The sequence below is a fragment of the Motacilla alba genome, chromosome 2, assembly GCF_015832195.1.
Source record: "Motacilla alba alba isolate MOTALB_02 chromosome 2, Motacilla_alba_V1.0_pri, whole genome shotgun sequence".
Lineage (NCBI taxonomy): Eukaryota > Metazoa > Chordata > Aves > Passeriformes > Motacillidae > Motacilla > Motacilla alba.
In genome coordinates, this window is record NC_052017.1 from 68,018,615 (window position 1) to 68,045,010 (window position 26,396).

Consider the following 26,396-nt stretch of genomic DNA (forward strand, 5'->3'; position numbering starts at 1 on the left):
ATGCCAGGCATGTGAGAAACACTGCGATTCCCCCAAATAAATAGACTGTGCAAGGGACAGAGTGCAAGGTGCAGTTTCCCACATGGGTGCAGCTGGCATAGGGGTATAACAAGAAAGTATAAATACAGGCTCCTGTCTGATCCCAGCTAGGCTTTTTTCAGCCTCTTCAAGAAAAACCTGAAAGAATGATGCAACCTCCAGTAAAATACATCTCATTCCTTCTTGCTGTCCATCTTAGGCAAATGATGCAACACCTGAGGCTGTTGACACATTGAACTGATCTCACAGCTGACTGTGACTGAGGAGGAGGCAGTCAATAAAAAGGGAGACTATGCCCACAGCTCAATTCAACTGGCTTGATTCTTTCATACAGTTTCTTATGATCAAAAAATTATTAGATCAGCAGAAAAGAAGACCAAAAGAGATTATATCCTCCTGGGACTCCCTAATTTTAGATTACAGAGGGAGTTAGTCAGATGAGATGCACTTAGAATGAATAAGAGCATCTTTCTGTGCGTGCCTGGGAATTCCTTGCTTCAATCACGAAAACCCACTAATAGAGCAGTAGCAAAGCAAGAGCTGAAATTCTCATTTCAGTCGATTTCTGCCCCCACTTACCCCAATACAGACACATTTTTGTGAGGTGCCCTGGCTTAGCTGCAGCCAAGGACACAAGGTCACACCTGGAAGATCTTTACAGATGCTGTTGATGCTTGCGCTGCAGAGCACCCTGCCCAATTAGAGATGGAAAAATTCATATTTTAAATATTTTTTTAACTTGAACACATTGCACCTAATGCTTGAGACACTATAATTACAACAATTTGTCACTGTCTGTAGTGTTGCTTCTCTGAAAAATAAACAGAGATCCTACAGTCTTTCAATATGTGCTGACAATTATTCAGCTTTTTCCTGATTGTAACTATCATTCTCAGTAGGTATTCAGTTTAATGGTCCCTGTTTCATTGTGAGGCTTGAAATAATAATATTTGGAATATATTGCAATTAATTTCAAGGTTTCTTGCTAAATATATTGTAACCCTTTTTTAGTTCAAACAATGATATTAATGATACTATGGAAGGAACATGGAGTTCTTTGACACTGTACTCGAAGACTTCCTGGCTAACAATAATAAAATCTTTTGCAGTGTGATACTAGCTAGGCCTCTTGCAGAATATCTTCAGGAATGGATTATTGCTCCTCTAGGAGCATAACTCCAACTCTGTCAGCAGGGCAGGGCAAAGCCAGCACCTGCTCAGGGTGCTACCAAGGCAGCTTGCAGCACCATCAGCCATCTGTGACTGCCGCACCACCAGTGAACAAGGAGTGAATCCTAAAGCACCAGCATACATTCAAAAGCAAAATCCCATAAATCAAGTCAGTGTCCACAAAAGAGGCAGAGAAGAAATGGCAAAGGTATTGAATTACCTCTGGGATATTGTCACCCAAATATTAATAGAAACCAAGAATTTCTAGGCCAGATATCTTTATGAATAGCCCAGTCTCCAAAGCAAGCCCTCAGAGTCACATTATTGTGCATGTGAACTGCAAAGGCTTTTACAAAACTACGCAACGGAAACAGACAACACACACAGGCTCCACTATCTCCTCCCCAAGGGTGATGTGTGGAAGGATGGACAAGAGACCTGTCCCATCTCAGTCCCACCCTGTTCTCTAGTAACTGCAGGGTGGCTTAAGGTCTGAAACATAACACTTAATTTCTCTTGTTAAGTTCATGTAATTATTTGTAGCTTTATTCCCAGTAGTCACAGAAATGGTCTAGTCTCCCTCTGAATTCTGCAGAGATCACTGACACCCTGAGGCACAGAAGTTTTGCTCTTTGTGAAGTCCTTGCCCTCTCAGTTTTGTAGTCATCACCTTTTAGAAACGTCAGGTGTCTGCTTGCCATTGTGTCCTGAGTTAGAGAGAACAGAGTTTCTACACCTTGGATCATTCATAATTTATTATACTTTTCCATCTCCCATTTCTAGCTCCTCCTTAGAACAAGAAATGCTGGAGGTTTAATCACCTAAATGTGAGCTTTTCTAGGTCTTTGACTGCCCCTCTTTTTCCTTTTCAAAAAGTATTTGGTTATTCAACAGCCATTTTTTAGGATAAGCAGCACTGAGCATGCAGTTGCAAGAGGCTAGCCCATTCATTCACTCCGTCATTCCTCTTACAATAATATGACTTTTTTGCATGATAATCTTCATCTTGTTGCGTATTCTTGTTTCCTTTTGACAGGAGTTGGAGACTGAGCATAAAACTTCACTGAACTGTGTAGATTTTAAAAATATGTCAATTTCTCTAATTTATCTGTAAATTAAGTATTTAAAAAGAAAAAATCTGGATCGAGGAAAAAAACAGAATTTATTTCTCCCCTACCCACATGACAGTTTTTACTATTGCATTCAAAGTTTAAGGACTTGACACACAGATGTATTGTCTTGATCTGAAGTGTATGCTTGAGATAATTAGGAGCAGAAGTAGACCATTGGAAAATCTACGGGTTTTTATTTGAAATAAAATCCATACCAACATAAAAGTCTAAGATAAACAGAAATGCTAATCTTGTTTTCTTTTCTCATAGTATTTTTTTCCCCAGACTTTTATTTCTGTAACTTGGCAATACTGCAACAAATAAGGAAATCATGGTTTGAGTCAAGCTGTGGCCAAATATATAAGATACAGAATCCTGAAGACATTTGACATCACAGCATTATTAACCTTTAATTTCATTAAGATCTACTGGATAACTGTACTTCCAGGCTTTTGCATATAGACAAGTATTTGGATAGCAGGACATGTGATTATAAATTTCTGCTTATAAAATGCTTCCAGTTAATCAACCATCCCCTGGATGCTGCTTTATAGTGTCAGCAAGTTTAATGTTTATTAACCATGGGATGAATCAGAAATGTGAAAGCAATACTGCTTCTCAGTAGCTTCTCAGTTTACTGTGCAGCACTCACAGGCTTAAATCCACCTGAAAATGAAGAAGGCTCATGCAGCATTCAGGATCTGGCACAGGTGAGAAATTACATGCATGACAAGCTTGATAGTCTGCCTGAGTTTTGCACAGAGGCTTGGTTTACAAGAGCTATGCCTGATGTAGGATTTAATAAGGCAAGGGAAAGGAGGGGGTGATGGAGAGCCTCACCTAAACCAGATTAGGATGCTGGGCTCATACTGCTCTGCAGACTGGCACAAAGCAGAGCATTGACCAGAGCCAGCCAAAACTCTAGTTTCGTTGGTGGTTGCCAGGTAGCGTAAGCCTTCTGAAGGGTTTATTATCCAAGTAACAAAAGAGGAGGGTGAGTTTTCACTGACACAGAAAGATTACATTGCTGAGGTTCATCTCTGCACAACAATTTTTTCCCCTGTTGTTGCTTTTTTTTCTGTCTTCTTCCAAGTACAAAGAGAGCATGTCAGAAGTGGGAGAGGAAAAGCAAAGCTCAGCCTGTAAAAAGACTGGAAACTTGATCTTGGAGTGATTTTAAGATATTCCAGAACTTTTTAGGGACCAGGAATCTGTAAGTTTGAGCTACTGCCTCACCCCAGGACTGCATTTAAGATTGCTGAAGTCAGTGAAGCTGCGGACTGGTCTCTTATCTGTGGAGAAATATGCATCCCAGAGTAATTGCTTAAATGAAATAATGGTTAGCATGTGATCTCAGCTCAGAGCTCAAAGTCCCAGTTTCCCAGGGTAAGGGACATGGCCAGCATCTGTATGTTTGGCAACAGCAGGACACACATTTTTGCTGCTAGTGCCACCAGTGCTTACAAGGACATGAGCAGGTTTACCAGGGAAGGGAACAGATCAAAAGAGGTTTCTCTGGTTTTTTATCAACTCCTTGCATGACCTCTTGGCCCATCTATCTCAATTAAGGATCACATTTACAGTTGCAGTGATTTATTTGAGCTGCCTGCTCTCAAAATGCAGCCTTCTGCTCTCAGCTATTTTCACCTTCACATAGCTCAAAGCAAATATTGGAGGGCGTAGGGATGGGTACGATATTTAAACCTTACAAAAGGCTGGAAAAAGCCCAATTCTCTTTCAGTCTTGTCCCCCAGAACACCAATATCTCAAACTGATAGCTGTTTCACAGGCCACTTTCTTTATTCTGACTGTCTCTGCTGGAGTTACTGACCGCAGCTGGACTCCTGTACTTCAGAAATGCTCACTCCAGAGCTCAACTCTGTGTTGGGTGAGACAGGATCTGACTGATGTAGGAAGCAGCAGGGCTGAGCAAGGCAGACACAAATGCTGAGGTAGTACTGTGGGCCAGAATGTAGAAGTTTTTTGCCGTGTCTGGTCTAGGAATGTAAACGAGAAAGTTATAGCAGAAGATATTACTATAGCAAGCTAAGTAATCATGATGCAAATCAGAAATTTTTTTTTAAATTACTGCATCACCAGTTCCTTTTACTTCTAGTTTCATATCCTTCCGTGCTACACAAGAGTTTCCCATAAAGAATTATTTTTACTGCTGTTATTGAAATTGTTAACAAGGGAGAGGTTAACTTACAAAATAATTGTCACTTCTTGCAGTGGTTTTTTTTGTCCCATTAGGCGTAGCATCCCAGCCTGATCACAGAGTCCAGTATAAGCTTTCTGCTTCCAACAGGATTTTTCTCTGCTACTCTGGTGGCTACTCCTTCTACCCCTCAGCAGCAAGCCACAGGCACTGAATGGCTGAAAGTGGCCCATGTTGAAATTCTTTCTCCTGAATGGATCACACTTGTCCTTGAAATGGTCAAAGGACTTCTGTCTTCAAAGCTCTCAAACCAGCAAATCCATTTTGACCACAAGGCTCTGAGGGCAGGGCTGCCTCCTGCCATTGTCAGATGGCATCCAGCACTGTATGAGCCCGCCTGGATGAGGGCTTTCTTTCAGTATTGTGAATTAGTCCTGGGAGGAGGAGAGCCTTTTGAGGGATGAGAGAAAGAACTTAGAATTGCTATGTTTTTGGGGTTTATTTTTGCCTGCTAAGAATGCTTCCTATGCAGATTGCTTTTCACATTGTGTTTTCTTCCTCTCCCTTGGGACAAACACTGTTTTTCTTTACCAAAAGGAAGGATGTAGTTGCTTACAGACCTGGGGGAGAGAGAGCTTGCCTCTGCTGTCTTTGTTGTATTCATTTGTGGGTTTCGTAGCCTGTTTCTTAAGATAAGCAAAGCTTAAACAGTCATGTTTTCTGTCTGTCTTCCTACACATTTATTCTTGAATTTGTTCACAAATTCAATTTTAACTTGATAAATGTTGTTGAGATATCAATGATACTGTATTTCTGTAAGTTTTCAGGAAATAGATGGTAGTTCAGCAGGAAAGATGGTGTTAGCATTCTAAGCTACAAGGTAATGAACTGATTCTTTACAGCAGTGAATCCACATGGCAAAAAACCAGGTGCTTGTAATTCTTCCATCTTTGGAGCTGCTACAGAAAACAGGCTTACATGCCAGAGGGCCTGCGAAAATTAAATATTGTATTGTCAAGACATGACCAGCACTGAATTTTATATATATATATATATACACATATATATATATATATATATATACACATATACATATATATATATATATATATATATACACACATATGCAAGTGGAGAATACAGGGTATGCTTTGGAGACAGGCTGATGGTGCAGCCACTTCACTCAATGGGCAAGAGGAAACATGGAGCATTCTGCAGCCACACGTGTGCATGCAGTGACCAACAATCCTTCCTGAAAACAGGAAACCTGCTGTGGAATTTGCGGAATGGCTACTTACTAATCTGAATGAAGAGCCTTGTGGAGGACTCACCAGCTCTGTGACTTAGTTTTCATATTTGAAAGTGAGCTGCTCCAAGCTCTGATGAGGGTGGTGCCAGTGCAGCATCTACGCTGTGCCCAGGCTCCGTGTCGCAAATGTTAATCAAGAGCAACAGCATGAAGGGCAAAGGTACTAGTTGCAGAAAAGGACAGTGGGTCAAAATCACTTTTGTCATCCCCTGTAAATCTCACAGTTCTACCTCTGGAACTGAAATCTAAAATTGCTGAGTGTGCAACTTCTGTGTGTAAGAGCACAAACCTTAAATTGCTAGCACTGCATTACCCTGCTCTTGAAAAGCCACTGGCTGTATTTTTAACTGCACTTAGGTTGCATGCTGTCAAGGGAAGCTAAAAATTCTATCTCTTTGAATTCAATTATATTGATGATCCTTTAAATATCAGCAAGGTAAATTTTCTGCAGTGTGGTGACTTCTGGATTTTTGTGACTTTCCAGCACATGCAGATGAGGAAGCTCTGTGTGTATTTCTCTATCATGGACTTATCACCAGTCATTACAGAATTATTTCTCAATACTATTGCTCTAATTTGTGCAGTTTAGCTAAGATATCTGGAATGTTTTAAAAATTATTTTTTAAAAGAAAAAGGTCGTTCTGGTAGAATAGTCTACCAGATGTCTGTAAATAACAGACATTTATGATGAAGCCACTTGTGGGCTGAGAGCAAGTTCTCCACTGAGACATGAGGAAAACAGGGGAACATCTGCCACTGTCCATGCAAATAGCAGGTCCCAGCTGTGTGTGATAGGGGAGGGAAGGGAAAGGCACCTTCAGAGGATGCATCTGGCTGAGGTGAAATATCATACTGTTGCAATTAATAAAAGAACAGGCACACTTGCCCTGGAGTAAATGCACTGTGGTCTAAGATACCTTCTTTGGAAGACTAAAATTCCTGCCCTACTCTGATGCTCTTTGAATAAGACTGTGAAAACCTCTAGTGTAACTTAAATCTAAAATTCAAGGCTGTTTAGTGGCTTAATGTGTAATCCCTCCCTGGCTTATGGGGGACTGATACAGACTTCCATTCCCACCCTAAATCCCTATCTTACACCGTTCATGACCCCATGGGTCACTTCAAGTGAGGTACTTGACCTGAGCGAGCAGAATAGGATTTGGCCCCATGGAAAATACTGCACAAGCAGCACAATGTCTGTCAGGGGAGGAAATAAATCATGTTGTTCCTAAATGATCGCTATAGTCAATTTAAAAAGGAGTGCTTATATCCTGAACAGTAATTGCTGTCCAATGTTTTTTTTTGCCCAGTCATGACCAAGCACTTTCTCTCTAGGAGCAGCAATGCAGGAGGAAGGGATTGTTTGTCAGTTCCAGTGGGGAACTGGAAGATTTGCAGAATAAAAAACATCAAAAGTCTAATCAAAGTTGAGTTTTTCCTAGTAACACTTCAGGATCCTACTTCATTTTTTGCTGTTTCCAGCACCACACAATTAGTGATCAAACCTGCCAGCCTCTGAGAGTTGGACCATTTGGATGGAATAATTGGGCTTTATTGGCTGTCTCTTGGGGACTCATTATTATGCTTACAAAAATGGACAGTACAGCACAGTCTGTATTCTCAGTATATTTTACTGTAGTTCCACCATAATTCCACAGCCACTGCACCAATCTTCATGAGCCTTCATGAGTGGTGTGTGAGTACTAAAGGGGTATGGGAAAAGGCTTTGCTCAAACACAATTCTTGGGTCTGGCAGCTCTTGACTTTCAGAGGGGAAATGAAGTTAGGGAAGGCAGATGGGTGAGGAGAGACTTCTCTGGTGTGCATTAGACCCCTAGTACTGACAATCAAAATCTCTGCATTCTTGTGCCAAACTTGAAACCATCGTGGTGTGGCACCTTTGCAAATCATCACTCTCTGTGCCTCCCCCATCACTCCCTCTGTGAAATGACCCTGGGAATATATTGACATGGCAAGCTGCAAAGAATAGGCTTTGAATGCACGTTTATTATCTTGGAATGAAACTTGCAGTCCTTGTAACACGTAATATTAAGCAGAGTGGTGGTGTGGGGTTTATTTTATAGTTGCGTGTGTGGTCTAACAGAGAAAGCTTTTATTAACATTATTTGCCTTGTGGTAACTTATTCATGCACTTAACCTTGTTGTTGAAATTTCACACCTTTAGCTGCTGTCTGTGTCAGACAATGGATGTCACCCAACTATTCCCCAGCTCACTGCTATGCACTAATTAGCTCAGAATGCAACTCTGGTGAAACTAAAACCTAGTCATATGTGGAGATGGTAAAAAGTGAACTGAGACAGAAGTCCAGGGGTTTGCCACAATGAGTTCTGCATCAAGGGACAAAACAGCGAGAATTTGTTTACGAAGGACTAGCATTCTGCTACTGAGGATTTAAATTCTTATGTATTGTGTAACATATTGCTGTGCCAACTGCTTACCTGAAAGACCAAACAATAGAATTCAGGGGCACAGAGACATATGTAGTTTTTCTGCTCTACCTTGGAGAATATAATTTAATGTTCCATTCAGAAAAAAAAAATCATAAAAATAATTGTCTTGTAAAATTAGAACTTAGGGCAAGACCACCACTGGATCTAACGTGTTATATTAATATTCACTTGATTGCAAATTCAAAATATTACATGGGCCTTTTTTTACCCTCTTGTTTCAAGAGCTTTTTTCTATCTCCTCACTATGCCTATCAAAGATGACAGCAATATTTGAAGTCTAATCTATTGAGTCCAACTTATCAGTTTACTTGTGCTGAACTGATAAACTGGACATATTGCTTTAGATAAGTACTTATATTTCAAGGAAACAATATGAGCTCACTCATAAAATTGCACAAAATACCGCTTGGCTTGTGAGGACACTCCTGATGTGTCTACTTGTATTGTTTTCATCTCATCTGTTTCAATGGTACCATCACCATTTGCAGACAGCTGATGACACCAGCTACTTATCAGTCCATTTCTGCTCTTGCTGACAGCTCAGCATTAATTGCCTAAAAAGGGATGTGCTGGTTTTCTTTGCATGTTGCACCTGCTGGAGAAGTTTAATGCGGCCATACAATTACAACACACAGCTACATACAGGTACATGGTACATTTAAATACCTATAGCGCATTCAGACTCAAACTCCAAAATGCATTTGTACCCATTCCTTAATTATTTCTTGATAATAATGAGTGAGCTATGAAAGCCTAAGCTTGGATCTGTGGGAAGCATTGCTGACTTTCTCTTATTTTCAGCAAACAAACAAAATTTGGAGTGTAATTCACTCCTGCAGAGAGTATCAGCACAAAATATATGCATATTGAACATCTATTTTGAGGACTCGGCTAGGACTTAACATTTTGTGGTAGATCATTACTAGTCACAAATTTCACTTCAAGCAAGTGCAGCTCCAAACTCATGATTTTGTTGGTTGGATTTAGTTTGTTTTAAGACTTTTACTTTTGCTTTCAAGGAGAAAAAGCTGAGTTCTTTTTTCTGGCATATCAGGAGAATTGTTCTCAAATTTCCAGTGAATTATGTTGTTCAAATCCTTTTAAAATCCTAAGGTTTCCATGGTGTCACTAAAAGGAAGATATCATTAAAAGGAATGTCATTGCTCTTGCATAAATGAGAGTAGAAATTACTCAAAGAAAAATCATTTTTACCTTCTTCCATGAGGAGTGAAAAAAACCCAAGAAAGTCCTCACTTGTGTGCAGTGACCCCAGACTGTGTCTTTAGCAGGGGCAATTAGAGAAATTATCTTCTAGTTTGCTGGGTTACACCATTCTGCTGCTATTTCTGCTGCAGAGAAGAATGATGCTTTCAGATATCAGCTCCCAAAAGAGAGGTGGATGGGATCCAGGGTGCACTGAACTTCTATCCAGCACAAATCCCAAGTGCCCACTCTCCTCGGGACAGGTGAGTGCACCTCTTTTTCCAGGCTATGAATGTGTTGGTCCTCTACAGGTTGGCACTCAACCTCACAGGTGAGAGAACATAAGGAAAAGTGCCACTCCAGCCCAGCACAGCTCCTTGGAAAACCTGTAAATTCACCTTTTTTTTTTTTTTTTTTCCCCCAATGATGCCTGGAAGGCATCACTGCTAAAGGCAGTGGCTGTCATGACTAGTTTAATTAGTACTTTTGCACCCTAACTCTACTAAATTTAGCACCTCTGCCTGCTAATCTACAGTGCAGCTGGAGGGCATTGGATATAGCTGGAAAATGGAAAATAATTGCCTTGGCCTTGGGGACTAAGCATTATAATGATAACAGAATTTAGTAAATAGATACATTTTTCCCCTCTCAGGAAAAAAAAACCAAAAAAACCCAAAAAAGCCAAAGACACGATCACAAATACCTGGAAAGAACCAATGTGTTGAATAACTGCATTCCATGTACAGCCAGTAGAGTGTACACAGCATTATTGAATCCTTTTCAGATCGAGTCCCAAGCAGGATTGTACAGACTGATCCCATTAATTGTCATCTATTTGTTATCTGGAAGTAAGAAAAATGTGAGGTTTGTATGTGGACTCTGGTGGGAAGTCAAGGTATTTTAGTCCTAATTATCTTCTCATGCTGTACATAGAGACTGAAATTTCACTGCCAGAAGGTTCCTGTGAGCAGGAGGATAGACACATCCTCTTCCTGTACTCTCAGGGAGAACAATAGGGTTAAATAGTTACATGTTATTTTTCACACTCTCTCCAGAGACTCATAAAACTTGTCCTCTTCATGCCCAAAGGAGCACAGTCTCCTAATAGCCTCAGAGGAATTTCAGACAGATCGTCTCTCCCCAGGGTATCAGCCAAATCTCAGTAACACAGTCCAAGGTGAAGATCCCTGGGATGTGTTGTGATACTTCTCACCCCTCTTTGAAAAGTGAAAAAGTGAAGAGGAAAAAAAAGAAATTAAAAGCTGGAAGAGGCTGGCACATGAGTTCTCAAAAAGAGCTAGTCTCTCCTTGCTGTTTCCTCTCCTTCTAGACCAAGTTCCTAAGGGAGGAGACGAGGCCACTTTTCTCCCCACAGATCCCAGGCAAAGTGAAAGGACTCTGCACAGTCTCAGCTCTCCTGCTGCTGGGTGGGAGCCCTCATCTCACCAAGGAGAATGAGGAAGGTAGGTAGGGTGGAAGTTCTGCTTTCCTGGGGCTTGGTTTTGCAAATCATTACCAAAGACCCCCTGTGCCAAGACACAAGGGATAGAGGGTGTCGCCTCACTCTGCTTCCAAGGTCTTTGGGGAGTTCACTTTGTAAGGAACTACAGAAGTCACCTTTCCAGTACAATCCATAGCTGAGGAGCATGATTTTTGTACTTCACTATATCTTAGACCTTGGGAAAAAATAATGTGTGTCTGTGCATGCACACAAAGCAAACAAAACAATTCATACTAGCTGAATATTGCAGATGTTTTTGAAAAGGCCTTTTCCTTAAGATCCTGAAATTGTACACTATTCCTACTGTTTAAAGAATACAGAGGAAAGCACATACTTTGTCGTGCCCCATGCTAGAATGGCTGACTGAAAGGATTAGGGTGGATAGACATGTAACAACTGATGTAAGGTAGCTTTGTGCACTCAGTGTAGCTCTCTGGAGGCATCCAACCCTGACCTTCAGCTGTAAAAGCATGCTAGGCTCTTACCTTCAGGCATCTCTATTGGTTTCAAACTAGATGCTGGAAGGGCAAGGGAGATTGGATAGTGACCAAAATTTCCCCCACCACCAGCAATTACAAATGCCAATTGCCTGTTGGGGGCTTTGAGGTACTTCACGGTACTTTGATGGTACTTTGATGGTACTTTGTCGGCCATAATTTATGCTTTGCTTCATCTGGAAAACAACTTTTCTCTGTTTGCCCTGGGGTTTTTTGTTTGGTTTATTTGGGGGTTGTTTTTTTGGTTTTTTTTTCCAGCAGTGATTCTACTATTCAGAAACCTGGTGACAATAGATTTAGTTTCTCTAACTTCAAATTTCAGGTGCAAATTACTTGTAACTAAGTGCCCAGAAAAAGCTTTTATATTGTTTTTGTGTCTTCTTTTTCTGGGGGAAAAAAAAAAAGAAAAAAAAAACAATTGCTTGAGGCAAATTCTAGAGGTGTTGGGCTTTTGTATATCCCTACAAAATAGATGAGATTCTTCAAAGTAAACAAGAAAGTCGGTGATACATTAAGTTTTCTGAATTCCAGAAAGGAAAAGGAAAATGGTAATGTCCTGATTGAAGTATAATGCACTTTATCTTGGAGGGGAAAAAATCTTACTGGCACTGCCATTCCATGCTGAGCGAGATGAAAATACATCCTTAAGTGGAGATGTAGACTTGAAACTCTGTTCAGCGGCCTTGTGTGCAAGCAGACTGTGACCCTGGTGTTTCAGAGAATCTCAACAAATACCCAACCTCACTTGTATAAAATGAGATAATGGAAACCATGGCTCTTAAAACCACAAGGGAAGTTTTCCAAAAAAAGAGAAAGGACTAAACTGTGGTGGGCAAAATTATAGCACTTTATAAGAAAGTACAAGTGGTTCTGTGCCTGCTGTGTGAGGGTAACAGCATGAGTGCTCCCAGATCATTCACTGGGTATAGAAGGAGTTTTCAGGATTTGGATTATTCCCACAAACACTAAGGCTTACCAAATTATTGAGAATAATATTACAGCAAAGCCTTTGCAGTCAGGAAGGGCTGTAAACTGGGAATTTGGCACACAAGGAAACTGTTGCAGAATGTATTTATCCAGGGGATACTTTTGAAATTGTTAATGAAATCTGAAAACAGAACGGATTTAAAGCTCCTTCTCAAGGAGAGGCTACAAATTGGGACATGAAATATAAAATGTTACAGTTTGTTCCCCTCTACACAATACAACATCCTGCCAGCAACAAAGAGGTTCCTCTTCTGAAAACTTTGTTGCACGCTACTTGTTGTGGGAGGTTGAAGGCGGTTCAGAAGTTCAGTAAATACCTATAGTCAAATCAGTGATGGAGTCCTTACACTCCCACCCTGGAAGAGCTTAAATTTCCCCAGGATACTGGATTAGTTTGAAAAGGGGTCGCAAGTACTATGGACTTCATCAAAACCGTGTCAGATACCCTGAAAGGAATAGGCACATAAATAAAAGAGAGTGAATTCACTTGTTTCAATCAATGACCTGATGGAACACATCCACCAGAACAGTTGGAATCCCAGAATTTCCTTCCCTCTGAGGAACTGTAAATTTCCCAGGAAAATGCCTGCACAACAGGAGACTCTCAAATACCTAGACTTCACAGAGCATATGCCTAAATTCGTCTCCTCCCAGGGATTATGTGTAACATACAGTTTCCAATCAAAATCTGATCAGAGGCTCTCAAGGTTCTTTTGAAGCCTGAGAACATCGCAACGTCAATTCCACTGCCTATGCAAGATGTGCTACAGATGTATGGGTTGGATTTCAACCCTGTGCAACTGGTGACTCAGCTTTGCCTGTTTCAGGCCAGCTATCAATTTGCAGAAGGTCACTGAGGTCCATTCCAAAATATTTTTTCTTCAGCCAAACCAAATGCTGACTGTTTTGCAAAAAGGTGAAGCTGACACTAATGTTTTCCATGACAGTAGTGGCCAGCCCTTAAAATGGAAGGAATATAGATGCCTATTATCAGTCACAACTCAGGAGCTTGCACCTTATGCAATGAAAAGTCTGATTTAGAGCTCACTGGAGTTTTAGGTAAATTCACTTAAAGAAAACAACAGCCCCTGAACTTTGTCCAACTTGGACTCTGTTCCTCTTTTTCTGTTTTTAAAAGACGTAATTATTAGCTTTGTACCATTCCTACTTTGTCCACTTTAAAGATGGTGAGGAAAAGATACTTTGTCCTAAATTTTAAAACTTACTATCTGTAGTTTTCTTCACTTTTTAATGGAGGTCAGTGCTCATTAAGCACTGCACTGGTTTGCCTGGAGGTTTTGGAGCTGTGGATATGACGCTTCATTCCCAACAGAGTGAACAACATCCTTTACATCTACATTCATCAGCTGGATAAAGGTTTGCCCTCAAATCTGAAAATAGTGGAAGGATGTGTTTAAGTATCTAAGAAGAAAGCTTTAAAATAACTGACTCCAGAAGCATTTTCCCATAGCAACATGCTTTTAAAAATAATTGAGGGAGGTTAACAGAGAATTCCTGCATAATTACACAAATACATCATCATCTTTTAAGGGGGATGGGGGGGGTGGGGGGTGTGGTTCTTAATCACGAAAGTGTGCTGCAGAGGAGAAGCTGAATGGGGCACCAGTTAATCATCTGCTCCAGGTAGGCTTATGAAACTAAACAGGAGCCAGAGAGGTGCCTGCTCAGGATAACAGTCTGACACTGAATAAGGAGATCATGAGTAGGTCAACACTACTAGCCTAACAATCTCCCTCCTGCCTAAAGCCCAGGAATAGTGTTACAGCTAATTACCATACAAAGCCTTTTGCCAAAAGCCAAATTACCAGGATCACTTGATCCTTATGGAAAAGAACTGGAGATAAGCAATATCCTGCTTAAGACAGCTGGCAGGACAGCTAAAAAAACCACGGAAGGCTTTTGCCAAGGTAGGTTTGGGACCACTGCCTCTCTCATTCCAAACAACCACAAAAGTGGTGGAAGCCTTTGATGTTCTCCCATGACGCTGTGACAAGCAGGAAAAATTTGCAACATTTGCAATCACTAGTGAGACTTTTTATTTTGTAAGTACTAGCTGCTTAAATCTCCTTGCCCAGCTGATGTCTTCCTGAGGAAAATGGCTGAACCCCTGGCATGGCTGAAAAGACTGTTTGCTTGACACCAGATACAGGTTTGCCAGCAAGACTCACCCTCCTCTTTGCCGATTGAGGCCATCAGGATTTCCTGTTCTGCTGGCTGACCATCCATTGACCAGCTGGGTGTTTAGTAGGAAGCAAGGAAAGGCCACAGCAAAAGCTGCTCATGAATAATCCTTTGTTATCTCTTAATTACAAACAGAAATCTTGTATGGATGAAAGTCTAATTTCTTTTCCCAACATCATCCTATACCAGGTTTGCTTCTTCATGCTATTGTTTACAATCTGCTGTTTTCATTGTTTTTTTTTTTTAAGCCTGGGGAGGTTTTGTTGCTGTTTGTTCTTTTTTTAAAGCCAAACCTCTCCAACTCCAGCTGACTCATCTCTTGTAGCATTTCTTCTTGATCCAGGTGTAACATCTCATTCTCTGCTTGCTGTTGGCAGCTTTTGCATCCTTGCAGAATTTTTCTAACTAGATGTCTGCAGCTGCAAAGGAACTTGAGTTTCCAGACTGTCTTCTGCATTTTCAGACTTCTCAGACTCAGCATCCTCACTGGGCAGCCGAAGGGAGAAAAGCTGGGACAAGTCTGCAGAAGGTTATTCGTTGAAATATACATGGTATGACTAATGTTCCTTACCTTTCCTCAGCTAGTTGGGTGTGTGCTGAGCAAACATCCTGGCAAGCTGCATGTGACAGCCAGACCCTACTGGTCCAGAACAAAACTAGCTGGAATTTCACCCTTCAGTTCAGATGCACCAGGTCCTGGGGCTCTAGTAGTGCAAAATATAGAGCTCATTGGATGAACAAAGGCGCCTACCTCTCTCCTTCTCTCCCTTTCTCCCTTTTTCTCTCTCTTTGCTTTTTCTAATATTTATTTATTTATTTATTTATTTATTTATTTATTTATTTATTTATTTCAGGAGTTGAGAGGCTCTTTGATATCAAGCTGCATAAATTCAAGTTAAAAGCTCCATTATTATATAAATGCTTGGCATTTCCAGGGTAGTGGTTAACAGCTCAAGACAACACTGCTAGCATGCTGGAAAGTGAGTTTTGACCTTTATGAGGTAAGATATAAATCAGTGGTTATGCCTGAAGAGACAAAGTCTGCCAGACTGACCACACTGCAGTGCTCTATTTGCACAAGCTGGCTTGGCTTCCAGATAATTACAAACTATTTAACTGTAGCAGTGCAAGCCTCTTATCTCTCAAATCTTCAAATGTTTATAGGAAATACAACCAAAATGTTAAATCTTGTGTTATGATTTTTCCCCCAACTTCTTTTTTTTTTTTTCCTCTTTTGTTCTTAAGATCATTATTTTGTTTAATAAAAAATTTCTTCAGGAAAATCAACATGCTCTTTCCACAACTGGAACTAATTAATGCTCTTATTTCACTCTTAAGCCTTACATGTGCTGCCATACTTGGTTTGTATGTAGACAAGAGAGAACATGTTCTTCTCCTTGACATTTTGGAAAGGATTTATCAGGAGAACAATGAGCTGAGCTGCGAGCCACACGTGCAGGTGTCCACTGTGGATGGGCAGTGGGAGAGTATCAAGGGCTGTACTGAAGAGAAGAGAAGAGAAGAGAAGAGAAGAGAAGAGAAGAGAAGAGAAGAGAAGAGAAGAGAAGAGAAGAGAAGAGTTAGAAAGGACCTAAAATGCCCAGCTAGTCTACCTGCAATCAGGTCTTGCAGGGTGCAAGCAGCAGTGAGTGCCAGATAACACACAAATAGATGGGTATATATATGTCAATATCATGTGGCTGCACAACGTGGTTTAATTGAGACTTTGCTCCTTCTCAGCCTCTCCATGTGTAACAGCCAGTTTAGGCCTGCATTAAAGGATAGAAGAAAAGGCTAAAGTCCTTCTGTTGTACCTTGAAGCTAGCTCCCAGCCCATGAATGACCCCAGCATGGACTCAAGGAAAAAAATAATTTGGGTGCTAGGTGAGTCTGAACTTGCATATACAATATAGGAGCAAGCAGGGAAGGAAAAACTCCTCATCAAGAATGCTTCTTAACCTTCTACACCTTCTTAACGGTGTAAAAGAGAGAAAAAAATCAAAGGCAAGTATTTGATGTGCAAATAAGGTTCTTGATTATAGGTTCCATTTTTATTAGATATTCCAGTTAGGTCCTGCAAGATTGGAAAACTTGGTGATTCATACATTTTAGACAACTAGTCTTTGAGCTCCCATCCTTACGTTTGTTAGGTTACTTTCTGTAGCATATACATGTGCTTGCACAGTTAATCTGCAAGCAAAGTGTAATTTATCTGTCTGAGGACTGCACTCTGAGTCACTGAGTTCCCTCAGGGTGTCCTGGTTCCTTTTCTTCAATAATCCTTAAGGAATGTCCTAAGTGCTGTCTGGTTTTTGCTTTCCCTTCAGAAACTGAGTTATACAGTGAAAGCGACAGTAGGCATCTGCATGTAACCGGCTGGGACTCCCATTATAGGTGAAAATGCACCCATCTTGCTCCTTAAATAAGTATTACTATTTCAGCCTCAGTATTTCTGTTAAGAATCTGTCAGCAGCCTTAGAGGAGGATGCAGAAAATATACACATATATTTGCACTAAGTGGTTTTTCAGCATCAGCTGTTCTGCTACCATGTGATGACCAAGGGAATGTAAAATGAATGCTGTTAGAGACTTTGGTCTTTTGAAGCAGAAATCCAGCTCAAAGCCTGTTTAATTTAATTTAATTTAATTGTTCATTTAATTTCATTTATTTAATTCTAGTATTTGAAGTCTGTTTAAAATAAAAAAGCCACTAGACAGACTTAATTCCTACTTGATTTCACTGCAGTCCATTGAGGCATTCAAACAAGCTGTGTCTAAAAGTTATGTACACTGTAGAACTTGTCTTGTGTAACCACTCGTTAGTGTTTTGCATTGTTTTAATGTATACACACAGACAAAAAGCCCTACATTTAAACACCCTGAAGAATGCAAAATTAGGCACTTGAAAGTCAAAAATTACTAAAATAGCTTGTGTAAGTCTAATTTGGCTTCTCTGTGTGTTCATGTAATGTCTGTGTGTTATACACATACATATATATATAAAGTGTATAATACTTGTGTATATACAGTGAGAAAAGCCTTTAATTATGTGACTACTTTTTTGTCCACAGAGTGTTTACTTTATTGAATGAACAGGATAGACCTGCTTTTCATGTGGGTCACCTTACTGGGAAGGCAGCTGTTCCCAGTACAGCACTGCTTTGTTAATTGTAGAGGCAGGTGAATCACAAGTGAGGTGGGAGAGACTGGATGAAGAGTCACTGCTTCTCCAGAAATGAAATTCATAACTTGGAAAGTCAACTGGCTGGCTGCTGACAGATATCTGAGAGAGCTCTGGAACTCCCCTCAAGGAAAATTATCAGGACAAGGTTGTGCTATTCAAGCGGCTGTTCAGTGTGAACCTCGCTGATCTATGTGACTGTAAAGCAGGGGATCCATGTAGGAACTGCCCTGAAGGCAGGTTGGAAGGGGAACCAATTTCTAGCTAGGAAATGGTCAGAGCAGCTGGTGGAGGTAAATTCTTCTGGTGGCACCAGTGAGAAGAGCTTGGTCCAGGTTGTGAATCTCTATCTTGCTGTACAGTCATTAAGAGTCCACATCAGTACCATTGTTTTTATTAGACAAATTCATAAAATTAAAAAAAAAAGGTAATAGAACCAATTTTACTTTCCTTAAACTTAAACCTTAAGTCAGGTTAACTGACTCTAATTATCTCACCAAGTTTTTATTCTTTATTAATCCCGTGCTGCATCAGCTGCTCCATCACTTTGCCCAGGAGTGATCTCAGGCTTCTCTCTCTTCCTCAAAGCACTGTATGATGCTATTCCAGTTGCATTTGTCTAATTTTGTGAGTCCATGCATGAGACTCTGGAATTTGATTTGCAAAAACACTGCACAATCACAGTTGCCAACAGAATCTGGGCTTCAAAAATGCAAAATGCTGCACCATACTCTAGAATGTTAAACTGCTGCAAGCTGCAAGTACCCAAAACATCAAGGTTTTTACCTTAACCTATCTGCCTCTGAGATTACCAATATCAAAAGAAGGTAATAAACCTTACCCTTGCAGAGACACCATGAAAATAAATGCATCAGTATTTGTGAAACACTTGGATACTTCAAAGGGGAGAATTATAGGTCCCATGAGGGCATTAATCATTAGGTTTTGAGAGCAGGGTGGATGATAGTAAATTAAATAAGTGATGGGGCTCCATAGCAAACAAGGAGAAAACAAAGTATTGAAATGCTTCTCATTAACACAGAGATACTCAAAGGTATTTTAGAGTGCTGAGAATCAAGCTTCTTAGGTGAGCATCTATTGGTTTTTTATTTACTTTTATTTTTAACTGAACAAAACAGGAGATCTGCAAGAAAAATTATCAGCAATTATGTAATTATAGATTGTAGCACAATGCACTATTCATTAAAGCTTGCATCAGAACGTATGTGCACCAGATCTAGAGCACAAATTGACATTGCCCAAGCAATCTTAGTTACAGCATTTACCAATGTCACATGGCTTGACTTTGCAACACACAAAATTTTTCCCAATAATTAGTGTACAAATAATTTTCTCTGGTTTTAGGATGGTACACAAAGTCATCCACATTCCTCAGTGTGCTCACATCTGTAGGGGACGGGGGATGGGAACCCTTATCTTGCTTCATCCCTCCCCATATGGGGTACATACCTCTGCCAGCAGAGTAAATGACACAAATAATTGGTTGTCATCTTTTTTGAATCAGCCTCAGGAGGAACAGAACATTTTGCCAGTGAGTTTCACCAATGTTTGCTAACATCAGAACAACAGTGGAAGTCAGGCATTGTTGGTTCAATCAGGATCATAAGAGAGCACACTGAAATAAGCACAGGCTTTTCTAGCTGTTCCCCAGGTGGCTTAGCCCCTTTTACCATTTTCAACTCATTCTTCTTTCTTTTGGTTTATCTTACCTCACATCCAGCTTTGACAGTACTCAAATGACCCTCCTGAGCTGAAAAATCCCTTTTAGCATTTTGATAAAGTACTGCATGTCCAGATCCAACCCCATAGCCAATTTTGCTTCAAGAGGAGGGGAGACTAGAGACCTCCTGATCCTTTTGAAATTGAATTTTCATATGATCCTATGAAAACACCAAGCTTTTCTCTGGTATTTAAATAGTCTTCATTCCAATAGGCAAGTTTATTAATCAAACTTTGTACCAAGTAGCTTTGGTTTATTACACTGTCATAATTCCACCTCTACAGTACAAGATTCCTTTGGACAAAAAAGGCAATGAAGCATGCATCCCATAAAACAATAAAATATAGCTAAGGTTGTTGCTATGGAATGAAGTTGCTGCAAATTCCACATAAACCAGGAATTTATGCCAGGAGTTCTTCAAAGTACTGTGGCTGGCCTTCCAACAATGTGAAAGTGTTAACACCAAGGCTAAGGGAGCTTGATTTTTTTTTTCCTTCCTTTGTGTAAACATGATAATATTTCTCTGTCCTGGCTTGAAACCCTCTTGAGCTGTGGTGGGTGCCAATAGACAGGATGTTTGTTCTGCAACAGGAGGCTTGTTCTGCGACAGGGCAATCAAACTGCTCCTGTCAGAGTAGGTCATAGTCACCTTCTCTGTTCCTCCACTGCAAACTATTGATGACCCAGGTCATAATGGTGCACAAATTTTCTAATATAACTCAATGAAGTTGGATAAAATAAACCAAAATACATTGATTCATTTTCTTCTTGAATACAACTTATCTTTTAAACTGTATCTTTTTGTATTTCTGTGAAGGATTACCCCAATCCTGATTCTTCTCTCGCATGTCAAAAAGGCACTGCTGGAGAAACCTTGCTTGATCACAAAATGTAGCTCCTCATGAAGCCTTGCTCAGGAGAGAGAGTTTTGATGCTTAACTTCAGCATTTGTTCCTCTGTAGGGTCTACCACCCATCTGAAATATTCCTTTAAAACAATTTTCATTTCCTCATTTAAACCAGTTTTCACAGGAATATGTAAAGGCATTTCTCTTTTTTGCAAGATTTTTTCCCATAACGTTTTGCTTCAGTAGTACTTATTTCATCAAAAATTTATTTCTTAGCTCCTAGAAATATGTTTTCTTTCCTCTTTTGTCTGCAACCTTCTTCTACTCGGAAACAGTCTCTCGAGGATCACTGTTTCAAGGGCAGAACTCCTACTGTGCAAAATATGTAACCCTCAGGAAAATGCTACCTGTGAAATTTTTCCATTCCAAACAAAAACTCAGGATGTAAAATCAGCCCAGAGAAGGTGTTTGGGATGAAAATGTTTATCAGTTTGAGTAAGGGTTGTAACCTCTCATTATAAGCTTTTCATTGTACTGTATGACTTTATTCTTTTTCTACAGACCTACTACACTTACTTGCTTCTCTAAGGACTCTTCTTTTCCTCCCCATTTCTCCCCAGTATTCAATTCTTTGCTTTCTTCAGTTAAATTTCTCTGTCCTCAGAACTTCAACTTGAGACCTCCATTTCTAAAGGTCTCTTCCCCTCAACATTTCAACCTGCCAGTCCCAAGCCATGATGAGGCCTTTTTCCCTTAGTGAGTGGTAGAGACAGCGAGTGGTAGCTGGCAGTTTCTAGAAGACCACAAATGATCACGTTTCAGAAGAAATTTAGGTATGTTAGGAAGCAGGCAATTGGGCTAATCATGAGCTCACAAAAAAAAAAAGCACAGAGAAAGTAGACCTTTCCATGGGATGAGTGCAGAAATGCTGCTTGGCAAGAATGGGTAGGAACAAACACAAAAAAACCCAACACAACAATTAAAACTTAACTAGCAAGAGCATCCCAAGTAATGAGAAACCGTTTGATAAGTACATCAGTGGTAAGAGGAAGTCAAAAGCAAGGAGATAACTCATCAGACAGAGAAAGCTATTGACTGATGCCAGAGAGGGCTCAGACTGCCTCAGGTCTTCTTTGCACCTGTCTCAGCTCAAAGAGATCACTTTTGATCAGGCAACTGATGTGATACATGTTAATGACGAAGGGATAAGGCTTCAGCCCAGGCTGGGGCAGAACCAGTTACAAGAGTACTTAGGTAACATCAAGATGTTCAAACCAACAGTCTGGCTGCACTTCATGCCAGGGGAGTGAAGTAAGTGGCTGAAACAGCATTGGAAACACTAGTGTTTATATCGGAGAATCCAGGGAAGATATAAGGGCCAGAAATAAGCAAACTGATGTCTGTCTTTAAAAGTGGCATTTGAAAATAAATTAATAAGCCAGATTTTCACCCCAGAAAGCATCTAGTATAAATAGACACATGATTTGTAGACAGGTAGAAGGAAACAATAGGGTAAGCAACTATTAATATGAACTTGTCAGCTAGAAACTGGGACAATCTGGGCAAATTTCCCTTGGCGATGAGAAACAGAGCACGTTATCAAAGAGGGGAGAGTGGACTCCACTCATCTGTGCTTTGGTTAGGCTCTATGCACGTGCTTACGAGGAAGGGAGTTCAGCTAATTTGAAAAATTTGGGCAGGGGATACAGAAGTTTGGAAACAGCAGCTGTCAGTGTTTTACAAGCAAGAGGGTGGATTATAAATGCAGTTCCAAAGGGGGTGTTTCGTTAGCAGCCTTCAGAGATAGCATTAACTGGAGAGCAACTCTAAACACATTGGAGGATGACATAAGAATTCAAAATAACCCTAAGAAGTTGCTTGGAAAGCAAAGAACACGACTGAAAAGAAACAAGAGAAATTGGTTTTGCAAGCAGGGTTACCCCCTGCACACACAGAGGCTGGGGCACTGCTCAGCATGGGCTGCAGACACCAGCTGAGGAGAGACCACAGAGCTGCAGGCAGTCAGTGGCCAAAGAGACTGCCGCAGAAGTGGACAAATTGCAGCTGGTCGTCTTAAAGAAAACATTGCACAGGGACGTGATAGCAGTCATCAGATGTAAAAGGACACTGCAACACAGGAAGAGGAGACTTCCCTTGGCAGGGACCACCACATTCACATTTCGGCAAGGAATATTCAGAGAGGAGGATAAAGTGTCACCTGGAGAGGCTGTATGGCCTCTGAATAACTGAGTGCTCCTCAGAGCAGAATCCAGGGAAGCCCCACAAAAGGGACACAGAGACACACTGAAGTGGTGTAGATGTGAAACCTTTCTGGTGTCCTCTGTAAGACAAAGAGGTAAAGGGAGGAAGATCTAAGGCATTAATGGTGTACAATAATTTGCTAGCAGAGATGAGATCAAGTACATGAAATTCCATCAACAACTTGCTCTTCCATTTGTATTTGGCAATGACACCCATCCTCTTCTAATGTACACAAGCATTTTCTGCTCACTAGCTGTGTTCACGTGTACAAGCGTATATTGATCGGTTTTCTCTCCTTCCCTTCTCACAAAGAAAAAAATAACCGCACAGTTCAGCAATGCACGGGCTGTGCTCTACGATGAAAATAGTCTGAGGCACTTACACGCCGAAGTAAATTTAGCTTAACATAAAAATAACCTTCGCAAATTTGAAATGCCTGTTTTACAATTAACGCCAGGTGCTAACAGGATATAATTTTCTTCAAAGTGTATACTAATGTGACAGGCTGACTGAAGCGATGCAGGCGCGTCTCCTCGCCGCCCTCTGGGTCTCAGAAATGCCCCCTTCACCTTTCGGTTCTTCCCTCCGAGTCTCGCCCTTTCTTCAGCCACACAGGGTGCTCCTGCGGCTCGGCGATGCGGTGCGCTCCCGCCCAGCCCGCTGCAGCCGCGCTGCGTTAAAGGCACACATACCGTGTAAATAATTGATACGGAGCTAGCGCGCTGCGGAGCCGGAGCGCCTCCTCCTCTTCCCCAGCCCTCGCCTTGCCCGCCTCGCGGCCCTACCTGCCCCGGCCCGCCGGAGCTCGGCGCGGCCGCGGGGCGGCGCGGAGCCCCCGCGAAGCCGCCCCGCGCCCTCCCCGCCCCGCGGCGCCGTCCCGCCCCCGGCGGCGGCGGGTCCCTGGCGGGGGGCCGGGCCGGGCCGGCGGCGCGGCGGGAGCAGGTGCGGCCGCCCGGCACCGCGGGGGCGGAGCGGGGGGCGGTGGCGCCGGCGCCGGGCCGGCAGGTGGGGGCTGCCGGGAGGCGGAGGGCGAGGAGCCGGGTGGGTTCGTCCGCCCGCCTCTGGAGGTGCGGCCGGCGGCACGGCGCGGCGAGTGGGCTGCCGCGGGAGGCGCACGGCGGTGGCGGTGGCGGCGGCGGTGACCGCGTCCGCAGCCCGGGCCGCGGAGGGGCCGGCGGGGCCCCTTGCTGCAGAGCCAGATGTACGGGACGCGGGGCTGCGAAGGGTCGGCGGGGAGGTGCTGGGGGCTGCCGCCGCCGCTGCTGCCGCGGCCGGGGGGGAGCCCTTAGCTGTGCGGGAAGCGGGGAAGCCGTGTCGGGAGCTGTTATTTTCTCCTCCTTCCTTTGCCTTCCCTCTAGTCCCTCCTCCCCCTCCTCACCAAAACCGGGAGAGGAGGCGTGTTCGGTGCCTTGCTGCACCGGTTTTGCTTGGTTTGTTGTTGCAGGGTTTGGTTCTCAGGGTGGCTGGTTTCTTTCTTTTTTTCTCCTTTCTCTTCCAACCTCCCCGCCTTCTCCCTTCCTCTCCTTTGGCCCATCGCGTGCTCGGATCCGGCTGGATCCTTCCTTTGCTTTTCGGCGGTGCCTCTCGGAAGGGGGAAGGGAGAGCGGGGATGAGTGCAGCTTGACGCACAGGCGAGGAGCGGGGGGGCACCGCCGGCAGCTGCAGCGGTTCGTGGCCGCAGGCTGCGGGTGAGGAACAGAGAGAGCGGGGGGCTCCCTCGGTGCCTCCCCTTTTCTTCACCCCTGTCCTTCCTCCCCTCCTCCCTCTCTCCCTCCCCCATCCGTCTCCTGCCGGGTCCGGCTGGGAGCGTGTGTGCAATATCTTACGTTGCAAGGTGTGTGTGTGTGCGTGTGCGCGGAGCAGAGGGAGGGAAGGACTCGCGAGGGAGCCGGGGCTGCCCCGGCCCCCCCTATGTGAGCCTCCGCGGGCGGCTGGATGGCGATAGACCGACGCCGTGAGGCGGGCGGCGGGGGCCGGCCGCTGCCCGAGGAGAACGGCTCGGTGCCGGGGGCCGTCGGGGGGGGCGCCGCCGTCCCCCCGGGGCCTCCCCCCGCCAACGCCGCCGGGGCCGAGATCCAGGCGCTGCCGGTGCCCCCGCCCGCCGCCGCCTGCAGCCCGCTGCTCCTCGACTACGACGGCTCGGTGCTACCCTTCCTTGGGGGGCTGGGCGGCCGGTATCAGCGGACCCTGGTGCTGCTCACCTGGGTCCCGGCGCTCGTCATCGGCTTCAGCAAGTTCTCGGACTCCTTCCTCCTGGACCAGCCCGACTTCTGGTGCCGGGAGGCGGACGGGCAGGGCAACTGGAGCGGGACCCTGGCGCCGATCCACGCCAATTACAGCGGCAACGGGAGCATCTTCCCCCCGCCCGGGCTGCCCACCCCCGCGGGGGGCAACGCCAGCGAGTGCGGCTGCCGCGAGTGGCACTACCGCATCAGAGCCGGCCTCGTCCAAAACGTCGTGAGCAAGGTGAGAAAGGCGACTTCCCTCGGCCCCCCTCCCTGTCCAGCCCTCGCGGACCCTCTCGGCACCCGCTCTTTCCAAAGCAAGGGGAGCGGCTGGACACGATACGGATCTGTCCTTGCGTGCTGCAGCTGGGTCGGTCAAGTCCCCGTGGGTTAGCCTCCCACCCGGAGAAAGTCAATCCCACATCCACGCAACCCTTTCCTTCCCGGGGTGTCGCACCAGGTGTCCAGCCTGTGGATTTGTACCCGCGCACTGGTTGCAGCACCAAGCTGCAAAGTTATGTCCTGAAACGGGATCCTGTGTGTCTCTTTGAGTTCCCGGTACTGTCCTGCCGTCTCTGGGTGTCTGTGGGAAAGATGCTGTAGGCATGTGCCCCAGCTGATAAGGGGAAAGGGTTGTGGAGAGGGCTCCGGTTGATCTTTGTGCAAAAGATCACTAAAGCAGCCCTACACGTCAAAAACCAGGTCGATTTTTGGGGAAGCTGAAGAAATGGTGACTGTTGAGAGTAAAATAAGCCAAAAGTTCTCTTGGATTCTTCTAGTTATGTACTTATTCTCTTGAAAACTGTCTTGGCAGAGGAATTAAAGAAATGTCTCAGACGAGTTGTTTTAACTCCAGAAGCAGAAAGTGCATGCTGCTGTGTTTTGTGTTTCCCCATGTAATGACTAAAGTGGAAAATTTCTAGTTAAGAGCCTGTGCCGCTTTCTGCTCTTGCTTTGTATTTGCTGAGTAGTGCATATCAAAAAATCACCTTCCCTTTTCACCTGAAAGCTTTTGCTTGTTTATAGTATCGGCCCTGCAAAAGCCCCGCTGGCTGCAGATGGGCTTTATTGATACTAACACGCAGCTGGAGCTCCTGGAAATGTGAAATGAAATGGTTACACCAGGGAAGTAGTTCCCTTTATCTCAAGACCCCCCCTCCTAAGATCAGCAAAAATTACTTCCTGCCTGGGAGCAGTGTTTTGGCTTAACTGCGTTTATCTAGTTGGGATAAAGAAGCGAGGCAACAGTCAGATGAGCAACATAATTGTGTTTTGGTCAGCCAGCACACACTTATATTGACTCATTGAAAATCATTTCGGTTTCTCTTTGTGTCCCTTGAAAGAGTGTGCAACTGGGAAAAAGCAAATCCCTCAATACCTTGAACCCAGAAAGGATTAAAAAAGAAGGTAACCCAGCTACATTCCTTTCATGAGAGAAACATAGGCACATGTTGGATCTGATTGGTTTGTGATACAGAAATGCATGAGAA

The 26,396-nt window shown here is 43.2% G+C and overlaps 1 protein-coding gene across 2 annotated transcripts in view; it reads left to right on the top strand.

Moving 5' to 3' along the window:
• The first annotated feature begins 23,607 nt into the window (after window positions 1-23,607).
• Window positions 23,608-26,396, top strand: part of SLC22A23 (solute carrier family 22 member 23) — a 109,943-nt gene continuing 107,154 nt past the window's right edge. For both annotated transcript variants that reach the window (XM_038130087.1, XM_038130088.1), the window contains exon 1: window positions 23,608-25,147. In XM_038130087.1, the coding sequence (XP_037986015.1) occupies window positions 24,617-25,147 (531 nt within the window). In that variant the 5' untranslated portion in view covers window positions 23,608-24,616. The remainder of the gene's footprint in view (window positions 25,148-26,396) is intronic.